General features: G+C 35.7%; 1 protein-coding gene across 1 annotated transcript; it reads right to left on the bottom strand.

The window, feature by feature from the left end:
* Positions 1 to 735: 735 nt before the first annotated feature.
* On the bottom strand, positions 736 to 8,002 carry LOC114239635 (torso-like protein). The gene is made up of 5 exons (XM_028169936.2): positions 7,834 to 8,002; positions 5,140 to 5,355; positions 4,423 to 4,717; positions 2,829 to 2,963; positions 736 to 1,154 (listed from the first exon to the last, which is right to left on the bottom strand). The coding sequence occupies exons 1-5, from the start codon at positions 7,935 to 7,937 to the stop codon at positions 894 to 896; spliced, it is 1,011 nt and encodes a 336-aa protein (XP_028025737.2). The 5' UTR covers positions 7,938 to 8,002; the 3' UTR covers positions 736 to 893.
* Between the last annotated feature and the right edge of the window lie 4,915 nt (positions 8,003 to 12,917).

The raw sequence follows: 12,917 nt of genomic DNA, 5'->3' as shown, positions 1-12,917 counted from the left end.
ACTTAAACTCAATCTGGTTGCATCCAAGCAAAGCAATTCGATATAAATATTCCGTAAACCGTGAATTTCACGTACTCTTTATGTAAGTTTTTTTATTAATAATAATTAAAACACATTGAATTAAATGTGATTAAGAATAGTAAAATTATAAAAAAAAAGCTTTGAATGTTTCCTGAATAATTTAGTAACTATTTGTAATTAAAATAACGAATTTGTAATGAAAATTAGCGATTAAATCGCTCATTAAAGATTTTACATGACAACTGTAAGTCGTAGATAATAAAATAATAAAACCATTTTATGTTTGTTTCATTTCACGTTTAAATAAAATTATTGGTTTGAATCTATATATTATTGTAACACTATAGAACTTATAACGATTCTTAGATATGATTTTGCGGTAAAATACGCAAAACGTTTGTTTTCACGTATACCTATTTTATTAATGGTTGGCAAAATATTAAAATATTTACGTAATACAACCAGTTAACTACATAAATAGTCAGGTTTGAACCCCGTGAGTTCACCTGCTTAAGGTTACGCTGAAATAGCCTCTCAAGGCTATCAGCACAGGTAGGAAAAATAATAATAAACTTACAAAAAATTTAATTACTCTCGAGTAATCGTATGCAATAGTAATATAATAATGTATAATATATACATATGTAATATAATATATAATAATGTAATAGTAATATAAGTATAATCGTATAATCGCATGCTAAAAAACAATAGTTCCATGTTTATGTATTTTATTTAAGAGTTCATTTCATAATAACAATTCGTTTATTAACAAAATAGTATTACATTAATTCTACCCACGATTTAATGCAGCTACTGGTCCGTCAATAATACAATGCTTTCAAAGCGTTAACCACCTTAAGTTTATTGTACTAAGCATTGATTTCCCATAACTGCAGGTCGTTTTCAACGATTTCCGCGAATTTTTCGGCCATCGCACTGTCTTCGAACATGGGTCTTAAAGTTTTGAGTTTAAGGCCAATTAGGGCGCCGTGGTCTAGCATGTCATTGAGTTGGTAAAGAAGATTCGTGTTGTAATACAGACGAAGTAGACTGGGACGTGAATACAGATACTGGCTGTCTCTGAGATTACGCCGCGCCCAAAACTCCACTGTTTTATTACCGCTCGCCACCTTGAATATTGAATTAGACATTACAGAAATCTAGAGAGCACTCAATTTTTTTTTATTGCTTAGATGGGTGAACGAGCTCACAGCCCATCTGGTGTTAAGTGGTTGTTACTGGAGCCCATAGACATCCCCAACGTAAATGCGCCACCCACCTTGAGATACAAGTTCTAAGGTCTCAAGTATAGTTACAACGGCTGCCCCACCCCTCAAACCGAAACGCATTACTGCTTCACGGCAGAAATAGGCAGGGTTAATACGGGTTATAAACGATCTATACTAATATATAAATCTACAGTGGTTTTTACGGATGTTCCGTTATAACTACTGAACCGTGCATCCGATTGACTTGAAACTTTGTATCCATGTAGAAAATACATGTACTTAATGGATAGGCTAATATTTATATGAACGTTGGACTCCCTACACCAGTTGCGTTAATGATGAGAATCTTTGTGGGGGTGAGAAATAATAATGTTAGTCTTAAATGGCCAGCGAAGCGAACGGGTTCAGCTAGTATCTTATAATATTAGAATACATTTTTCCCTTACTTATTCACTGGTAGCAGAAGAGGAAAAGGCTAAAAAAAAAAGTAGGCAACGGCTTCGCTCTGCTCCTGGCATTGCTGAAGTCCATGGGCGATGGTAACCACTTACCATCAGGTGGGCAGTACGCTCGTCTGCCTACAAAGGCAATAAAAAAAGGCTATATAGATACGGCGAGAAACTCAGCGGGCTGATATTTAGGTTAGGTTGCACGTCGAACTCTTTGTTGAGTTCGACGAGTATGGTTACCGGGGTCCCTAACTCTTAGCCTTAGAGCTAAATTAATCTAATTCAAGTGTTATTGAACTTGATTGATCCGTAAGGACGTGAAATTTATTGTCTCAATTGACCAAATCATTCTTATAGATAAACAATTAAAAACAAATCACATACGCTCATTGTGTATATTATTTAGGTAGGTATATGTGGCCGAATATTTTCCGGTTTATGTAATAACACCATTTAATCGTATCTGTTTCGGGTGGTATTCCTTCATACCTTGTATATTTGTTACGCGATCGTGAGATCGTGAGCGTGTAATCAGTTAACAGTAATCTCCCTATAACACTGTACTCTTCTAACGAATTTATATATTGCGTTACGTTGTTACGTTACGTTATTACGAGAATACTCTTACAACGCGTATTCCTATAACGCGGAACAAATCTACTGTGTTGCAGGGGGGGATTACTGTAAGTAAGTTGAAGTCGTCGTGGCCTAAAGGATAAGACGTCCGGTGCATTCGTGTTGAGCGATGCACCGGTGTTCGAATCTCGGGCGGGTACCAATTTTTCTAATGAAATACGTACTCAACAAATGTTCACGATTGACTTCCACGGTGAAGGAATAACATCGTGTAATAATAATCAAAACCCGCAAAATTATAATTTGCGTAATTACTAGTGATAGGACCTCTTATGAGTCCGCGCGGGTAGGTACCACCACCCTGCCTATTTCTGCTGTGAAGCAGTAATGCGTTTCAGTTTGAAGGGTGGGGCAGTTGAGCTATGAGCTCGTCCACCCATCTAAGCAATAAAAAAAATTAAAAAAATGGTTTTCATTTGGTGAATAGAGTTTCAAGTTTTGTTTAGAACTATAGTTTATGTTTTATGCGTCCTTGTTTTGTTCTACTTACTTTGATGTCGCCGACGTGCTTCAAGTAATAAGAAGAGAAATAAAACCTGAGGTTGTCAGGTAGATTGGGGCGACTGTTTCTTATTCTAATGTACGACCTCAGTCTATTGTAGCCTGACCGTTTGTATTTGAATACCTGAAATAACATTTAAATCAGCTTTAGCTTCTTCGTTTTTTCATTTTATTTTTTGGCTGCGGCACGGTTTGTGCATTAGCCAGCGCCAAGTAAGAAGATTTTTATAATTCGCCGTTTTAATTATTTACAGTTTATGAATAATAAAATAACGACGGAAACTTAATCAATTGGCATGAAATGAGATAGATGATATGGGATGAAATATAATCTCAGTAAATGAACACCATTTATTGAGACCTTTTCAGTGGAATTTTTGGAGGATCCCGTGAATTTACGTTCAGCGGCTTTGTTTCATTTTCCCACATTTGTGCACTTTCACAGATATTAAACAGTTAATAAACCACCGTTATTACACATTTAAACCTGAAGAAACACCAAATAGACAAAATAAAACAAATCACACAACTTCACTCCTCGCGTTCCCGCCAAAAAGTCATCAACTTAACAAATATCAACGGGAATCCTTCTTTTTTTATAAATCTATGGTAAATTACATGAAAAGGAAAACAGATATACAGTTTTCAGTTAATTAGATGATGATTAACGACTTTATTTTAACGATAAAATTGTTATGCAAATACTGTTTTTTTTTCTCTTCAACATGTTACAAAACAGACGAAATTAAGTTTAAACAAATTAATTTTACTTTTAAATTTGGCGTTTTTTTTTCCATTAGGTGGGCTTCTGATCAGTGACTTTAACTTCTAAGTATTCGAAACGTCTGAAATAATGTTATGAATTAAGCCGTAGGGGCAGTTTTAATTTGGTCTACGCGTCGCCGTTTTATTTTTTCTTATTACCGTTTCCCTCCTAATAAAATACAAAATGAAATGTATTGAGTTTTCCGTCTTTATGTTCCAATTTCGATCGTTGGGCGAATACTACCTTATATTGTTAATAATAGGAGACATTAGTATTAATTTAAATAAGTTATCGTGCACTATGAAATAGCTATAGCCTCAGTGGACGAAAATATGCCTTAATATATTCTGTGACGGCAGCGACCATTTTTGAAGTTATACTTCTTTAGGCGCATTATGAAAAATTGATGAGAGTGAAATTTTACGATGCGCGCGCACCGTGACACAAAATTAACAGAATGAAGTTGCCCACTAAATCGCTCATTACAATACGACCGACGTAACTTGGCGAGTCTGAATATAGCCGCAGGTGAACTTTCCGAACCGTAGGTACCGACAATTATCGAATTTATGCGATGTGAAGAAAAGGGATGTCCAATATGCGTATTTAAGGATGTTGTTTAATCGATTTTTTTCAAATTAATTAAAATTTAAATAAAAAAAGAAATAAATTTAATAAAAATAAAGTATAACTTCTTACGCGCGTACATAAGTACACGCACCCTTTTTTTTGTAGATAAGCCATGTGTCGTAGTCAATCAAAAACCAATTAAACACAGTCCACTAGGTCAGAAAATTTAATTAATATATCCACTAACCTGATAAATAAAATTGCCTGTCACAAAAGATTCAATATAGTGGGTGCCGTAGCTCTTCATAAATCGTCTTATTTCTGCCGGATCGTTGATGTCTAGTTTGTCGATAGCTCTCTGTATGTACGCCCTGACCCTGATACCTTCCAGGTCTTCAAGCTCTACGGTACGATGCTTCTTGGTCAGCTTCACCAGCACGTAGCAGCAGTTGTCCGATTTCATGTCGTATTCAATGCCGAAAGTCCTCATTATCTCGTCGTGAATCCAATCGCCGAGGAATGCCTTCCAAGGTTTGCTCGTGCTGTAAATACACGGTCGTATCCCTCAATTTTCAATAGCCAAAGCTATGAACATTCAAATGGATTTACTGAGTGCACATACTATTTAGATTGCATACTATTTATTACTGGTGGTAGGACCTCTTGTGAGTCCGCACGGGTAGGTACCACCACCCTGCCTATTTCTGCCGTGAAGCAGTAATGCGTTTCGATTTGAAGGGTGGGGCAGTCGTTGTAACTATACTCGAGACCTTAGAACTTATATCTCAAGGCGGGTGGCGCATTTACGTAATAGATGTCTATGGGCTCCAGTAACCACTTAACACCAGATGGGCTGTGAGCTCGTCGTCACATATTAGCAATAAAAAAATATTCATGTCCATCGACGATGAAGTTTATCTGGTCTTTATAAAGCGGAATATGTCAGACAAAAAAAAACACATACCCCTCAATTTTGAAATTCTGAAAATACACATTGAGTAGATCTTCAAAGTTTTCGCAGAGCAGGACGTCTATGTTAGTGATGCTGTCGCCCATTACGATTCTACTGGACACATTCGCGAAGACACGAATGTTCTTCTCGCTGAAGGGGATAATGGGTTCATCTTCCATTTCATAGTCCGCCGAGACGACTTGAGTGACTTGCGACAGATCGCCATAGCTGTAGATTTTTAAATTCTGATTACGACTCGAATGATCTCATTATTATAAACTAGATAAACGCCACACATTCTCACCTTTGTTTAATTTCAAAATGTATATTCACAATGAAAACACAGTCTTCGCCTGTCCTTACAAATACTAAAAATATGTACAATACAATAGTACTAGTTACAGATCAAGGTACTTGTAATCTAAAGCGCGCGTGAAATTGTAAAAATAAATATTGCTCCAGTGTCAACAGAGATGTTGTTTTAATTATTTTGTTTGTGTGAAGTCATGAAGTATTATTAATATTTTAGAATTTACGATTTCCATTTCACCACTTTGTTTACATAATTTTAGAGAGAAAACACAGAGTATTTTGAGAAATGGCCTTTCAAGTGGTTGCCTAAATCTCTTTCAGAAGAATCTGCGTACAGATCTTCCTACACATGTTCAGATTAACCGAATTCAATTATCGAGCAGTATGCCAGTGCGAGTTTTTTAACGTTCTCGATAGCGTAAAAGTTAACTCTAATTTGTATGGAGTCGGAACAGCGCCCCTAGCGGCAAACGTAGGCAAACGTTCCAATTCCATACAAATTTGCGTTAACTTTTACGTTATCGAGAACGTTAAAAAACTCGCAATAAGCACACTGGACTGAGTGTCTTGAGTGGGTGAAGGTATGATCATTGTTTGTTAGTTAACGTGAAGTTGAGTTGAGTTTTTGCATTTAAACCGTCAACAATTTTAAGCGTCTGCCACTTCGATCAATAGTACATACTATTGTTGATAGAAGGTCTGCCACTTTAGGGTTAGATAGTCAGAATTAATTTGCTACAAATGGATTTAGGCTAGCGAATGAAAACACTAAAAAAATTTTAGTTTGTCGGAAATCGTTTCTATTTTAAAGCACATTTTGCTTCAGATGTCTAGACGGTCAATAGCAATGATTGCTGTTTTGAAATTGCCTGTTGTAAATATTGTTTACATTAATTACCCGGCCGAGAGTATCTGGAATAGCTACCAGCGAATAGGCAGGAAGAAAACAGTAATTATCGCTGCCAGCATCTAATGAAATTTGAAAACGCAATGACTCGGAATCGACGCTGACTTAAATAATAAGGACCGCTTTGGGTTTGATTTCCACTTCAGACAAACATTTGTGTGACGAACAGGTTTGTTTAGTCTTTTCTAAATATCTATATACGTAATTAAGAGATCGTCAGCGCAAAAGCGGCCTAACCCACAATTTTTCAATTATGTTTATAATTATGTATATTGCAATTTATTTAAATTATAATAAATTTTGATGCAAAATCGGCCTATCCATAGTTTCACCCATAGATAACAGATGGCTTTGTAAACATTATTTTTGCGCGTATTGTTTTTTTGCCTACTCAAATACAAATTCATGAAAACTTAAACCTCATTGCTCCATAATAACTATGGTAAGCTTAGGCCACTTTTCGGCCTCATATTTAAAACATGTAAGTACGTATATTAGTATGTAGTTGTATAATCATAGGCTATGGTTTACAGCGAGTGCAAACAAAGTTAATGCGCATTTACACATTTAATTTCTTGACATTCGACAATGTAGTTTAATTTATCATTACCTTTTTTTTTGTAATGAGAAAAATAATTAAAACCAAATTTTGGATTTCTATAGAAGAAATGGCCCTTTATTGATTTTCTATGTAGCTATTTATTTATGTTACATACTGATATTCAACCTCATTACTCAATGCGGTGTGTAGTGAAATAAATTATTTTAACAATACTGAATATTTTGCTATGCTTTCACATGCGTTATTTACTAAAGTTTTATATATTTTCATTTACATAACACAAGTTATTCACGAAACAGAAACCAACCAAGATAATTATAATATTGACTTTCTAATATTTTTAATTTATTTCATTGCGAATTTAAATATTGTGTAACTACATACAAAATCAAGGGCAGTACCCAACGTTGTTTACGGCCTGTGGAGGTTATTTACACCTCTAAAATGAGTTTTCAATAACGTCCTGAAATCTTAAAATTCCGGCGACGCGGCACACTGACTTTCCCGCCGGAACTTCTCAGTGGGTAGCGATTCCGATCCTGTAGTATATTCTACGAAGCAACGCTCTTACTAGGACCAGTGTTAGCAAACTCTTTTAGGTTGAGCCCCGTGCGCATACCTACCAGTCAAAGCGTAGCTGGAATAGACCCTTAGCCTACCAGTGAATAGACATAAAAAAAATCGTAGCGTCGACATTAAAATTACAGCGCTAACAAACTTTTAACCGCTTTACCTATTCAAGCTACATCGTCTCTTATCTTTGTTTAATATGTAAAAAAAAACTAATTTAAAATACGTGAACCATTTTAAAAAAAAAAAACTCTGATTTACAGCGAAACTCACACCGAATTTGTATTAATTACGGTTTAAAACAAAAAACTCTTTACATGAAAACATAGTATGTATTTATATGAAAAAAACTCACTTCGCGAACAAATCAATGGCATTCCCAATGTTCAATCCGTAGCCTATGTCGTCTTCAATGCACAGAGCGGTACAAAACGACAAAACCAACAACAATAAAATCATAATGTAAACTACATTTTATCACGATAGTTCGGATGGATCGCGTCACTGCAACTGAACGGATTTTTTACGAACATTTCGCTAGATAGAACACAATATATCAATTGAACTTGACCCGTACAAGATTAGTTTTATCATGTTTCGTGCTTCTTATATTATATTTTACTACAAAATTATCCGTAAACAATCTTGTAGTACACAAAAAACTATGTAAAATGTTTGGAGTCTTACTTTAGAATTAATTCTGAATCATATCAAAGTATTCTCATGGATACCATATTTTATATTCGTGAAAACCAATGATGCTTAATAGTTACGTACGAAATATTAGGTACCTACCTATTTAATAAATTAAAAAAACGGTGTAACAAACGGGCTCTTTGTTGAATGTTTAACACAACATTTGTGATGTAATTAACACCAGTTCCACGTGTTAGTGATAGCAATAAGCGTTGATGTTATTACGTTATCTGTGCGTTTTGCTTTTTAAAATAAGCGCGTGCTAAATTATTGCACTGGCCGGTTCAAGATCGGTGTATGCGCTAATAATTTTCGTTTTTATATTGAAATTTTTACAGATTTACATATAATCGTAAGCTAATCGTACGCTAATAATCGTATGTAACGTATAATGCACATATAAAACTCCTTTATGAAAGTAAAAAAAGGAAGAATCTGTAGAGGAAACTGTTTGCTTTGTTATTTTTGAAGCGTAAGTTGACAGATCAATGAACTCACGCTCTACTTGACAAAAGGTTTTAACGTTATTTTTAAGATAATTTTGAATACAGTTTCCGAACAATATATTTTTTTTTTCTTACCTAAGCTGATAGCCTTGAGAGGCTATTTCAGCGTAGCCTTAACTAGTACACTGACCCTAGCAAGAGCAGTGCTTCGCAGAAGCTACCACCGGATCGGAAACGCGACCCACTGAGAAGATCCGGCGAGAAACTCAGTGGGCTGTGTCTATGGGTTAATTCGCTCGTCGAGCCCTTCATCGCAAGCGACGGGTTCGACGAGGGCGGTGACCGATGCTTGTGGTACCTAAAAGCACCGTTAATGGATCGTTTTTTTTTTTTAATGTGTGTTCAGTATGCCGAGAAAAACAATCGAAGGAAGAACATCCTTTTGTCGTTTCCATGACATATCAAATTATAATTGAGTTTTAATCGCGGCGTCCCAGATTGATTGTTAATTATAGTATTAGTAGTTCGGAGGTCCTAGAGGTCGCATACCCGTCGATCAAACTATCATCATTTAAGATTCTCTAACCTCAATAAATATTTGACCGTGCGCGAGATCCAGGCTATCGTAATACTTAAAAATGTACGTACATACATAATTTTAGGTACTTCTTAAATGTCGAAATTTTAGTTTGATTCGACACACTTACGTCATATTATTATATTCAATATCTAATACTTCTGTCTCTCCCTCTCTCTGTTGGGTTGTAATGTTCAAAATCGTATATCATATACGAGTATTATGTTGCGCATTATTTTATTTAGCATCAATAATATTGATAGCTTGTATTTGATTAACCGTAATTACAAATCAAATTTTAAAATACTCGTTGAAAATTGAAAACAATGGACATGATTTTCAAACAGAAAAAAAATGGTTAACCTTTGATACCTCAGATGTAAAAAAAACCCAGTGTAATTTTGTAAATGTTACTCGATTTATACTTTTATTCATTTTAATTTTGTTATTTTTAACTTTTCGAATGCTATGCAGTGTTCTTGCTCACTCACGACTAAGCTCTTATTCTTTGACATTTGAATATTTCGCTAACTACTATTAAATTTTCTACTAATATATTATCAGGTAAAAAACTCAAATTACCATAATAAACGCAGCATTAAATCGTGAAATACTTTTAATTGTAACAATGATGAGTTTTTCAAATATATTGTGGCAATATTATGCAATCAGATGACACATTTATGTTTATATGTATCCATTATGGCAATTGAATGCAATTTTCTCGTCGAACTTGTCGATTGGGATGAAAGGTTCGACATGCAACTTAATCCACAAACAAAATCCACTGAGTTTGTCTCCAAGTCTTCTCAGTGGGTCGCGATTCCGATCTGGTGGTAGATTCAGTAAAACACTGCTCTTGCTAGAGCTAGTGTTAGCAAACTCTCAAGTTGAACCCCGTGAGATCATCTACCAAAACCGTGAGTAACTGGAATAACCCATTAGGCTAACAACAATTAGATTGAGGAAAAAAATACTTGACGATAAAGTAGAGAAAATCACTATGAAATTTGCAGAATAAATATGTTACACAGTACTGTGTTGACAAAATTGAATAGTGGTTTTAAAAAACATCTACAAAATAAATAATTAAATATCACTATAGGAAGGTAGGTAATCCGCTTATAAAATAATTAATAATATTTTCTATGTTGAATACAGACTACTGCTACGTATTCGATCTTAAGTTTAAGATAAATATCGGCTTTTAAATTATAATAATGTTCCAAATACGAGGCGATTGTGACGAAATATCAAGGACAGACAAAACCGTTTGGCTACCGATAACCGTTGATCTTCAGTGTGAATTGACTTTATCTCCGTCTTTATTTGGTGGCTCGTTCGTATAGTGAACACATCTGTGAATGAGATTCATACTGTTAAGTGAGTGTGGGTGGACTTTTTTTTCCTACCTATTCTGTAACCTCGAGGGGTTATTCTAGATTCGCCGAATTAGTGAGCACACGGGGCTCAAACCTGACGATGTTGCTAACGCGAACCCTAGCAAGAGCCGTGCTTCGCAGAATCTACCACCGGATCGGAAACGCGACCCACTGAGAAGATCCGGCGAGAAACTCAGTGGGCTGTGTCTGTGGGTTAATTTATTCGCCGAGCCCTTTGTCGCAAGCGACGGGTTCGACGAGAGCGATGACCGGATGGGCGGACCGCTCCGAAAGCGAAGACAAAAGGACTGGCATACAGAGATAGATTTACAAATAACACCATTTTCTTTTCCTTTGTTAATAATTCAGCGGTTTAGCGCTCCACGCAATGTAATTGAAAATAATTGAACACGGTTCAATAGTCTCGCGTGACATGGAAAGCTTCCTTTACTTTAGATTCCTCCACGTTAGTAATAGGTAGGTTAATGTAATTGTTTAATGTATTATATTGTGAATATATATTTTTTTTCCTTACATTATAAGTTAAATTAGTTTTCGTTATCGTGTTGTTTTGTCATAAATGTAAGGAACGTTGTTGTACATATTCAGCACTATGTCTTGTTTTGTCGTGCGCCCATAACTTATGTTGCAAGCCAGATTTTGTTTCTTTTAACTTGTATTTTTTATGTATCTTTTTAGCTTGTGATGTGTATTGTGAGCTTAATAAATAAATAAATAGATTACAGGTTCCCACAATACGATTTTAGTGGATGATGGCTTTTACGTTTGTATCAGACGTGCACGAGCCGTGAGCTCACTCATCACAGCTTTTACAGATTATTCCTGGAGTCACCGTATCTATTCTGAATGCTATCTATTGTATACGGGAATCGGAAAGACTAGACCGAAACGAATCAAAGTTATTGGGTAATATCTACAATCAACAATACAATACTGTAACATAGCCTTGGCTGACAGATGCTAACCAACGGTCTGGCTGAATCTTCTCAGTGGGTCGCGATTCCGATCCGGTGGTAGATTCTACAAAGCACTGCTCTTGTTAAGGCTGGTGTTAGCAATTTTTTTTTATTTTTTTGTTATTGCATAGTTGGGTGAACGAGCTCACAGCCCACCTGGTGTTAAGTGGTTACCGGAGCCCGTAGACATCTACAACGTAAATGCCGCCCCCCGCCTTGAGATTTGAGTTCTAAGGTCTCAATATAGTTACAGCGGCTGCCCCACCCTTCAAACCGAAACGCATTACTGCTTCACGGCAGAAATAGGAGGGGTGGTGGTACCTACCCTTCCGGAATCACAATATGTCCTATCATATTAATAATTACTATTACGTTAAATACTGAACGCACGCATTAGCGCGTAACAAAGTTCTCTACAACTATTTTAACTGGAAAATATCCAAAATTTAACAGCACATTATCAGGCATCGGGTTTGTTTTGTGATAAAAACCATTGTTTACGAGTCGAATGATCTCATTATTATAAACTAGATAAACGCCACACATTCTCACCTTTGTTTAATTTCAAAATGTATATTCACAACGAAAACACAGTCTTCGCCTGTCCTTACAAATACTAAAAATATGTACAATACAATAATAGTAGTAGGTACTAGTTACAGATCAAGGAACTTGTAATATGAAGCGCGCGTGAAATTGTAAAAATAAAAATTGCTCCAGTCTCAGCAGTGATGTTGTTTTAATTATTTTGTTTGTGTGAAGTCATGAAGTATTATAACCCAAAAAAATATTTTAGAATTTTCGATTTTCGTTTCCGACCACTGTATCAGAACTTTGTTTACATAATTTTAAAGAGAAAACACACAGTACCTTGAGAAATTGATTTTCAATTGCTGGCCTAAATCAGTTTCAGGGGAATCTTCGTACAGACCATCCTACACATGTTCACATTAACCAAATTCAATTATCGATCAGTGTGCTTAGTGCGAGTTTTTTAACGTTTTCGATAGCGTAAAAGTTAACCCAACTTTGTATGCAATTGGAACAGCGCCCCTAGCGGCAAACGTAGGCAAACGATCCCATTCCACACAATGCAAATATGAACTAACTTTTTCGCTATCGAGAACGTTAAAACACTCGCACTGAGCACACTGATATTGTTTATGTTTACAAAATAATACCTAAAAACTTTAGTGATTATATTATAGAGTTGAGATGAAAGTCCTCCGTCAATGAGCCTTCAAGCAAAGCGCGATACTTCAAGAAATCTACATTCATTTGGACAATTACTGTATCCAATCGATTTTATGTTCCACTCTTAATTTTTTTTCCAACGGACAAAGAGATTCGTGTATAAAATC

Source organism: Bombyx mandarina, chromosome A1, assembly GCF_030267445.1.
Source record: "Bombyx mandarina strain Sakado chromosome A1, ASM3026744v2".
Classification (NCBI taxonomy): Eukaryota; Metazoa; Arthropoda; class Insecta; order Lepidoptera; family Bombycidae; genus Bombyx; species Bombyx mandarina.
Note: the sequence above shows the minus strand (reverse complement) of the source record. Positions and strands in the feature narration are given on the sequence as shown.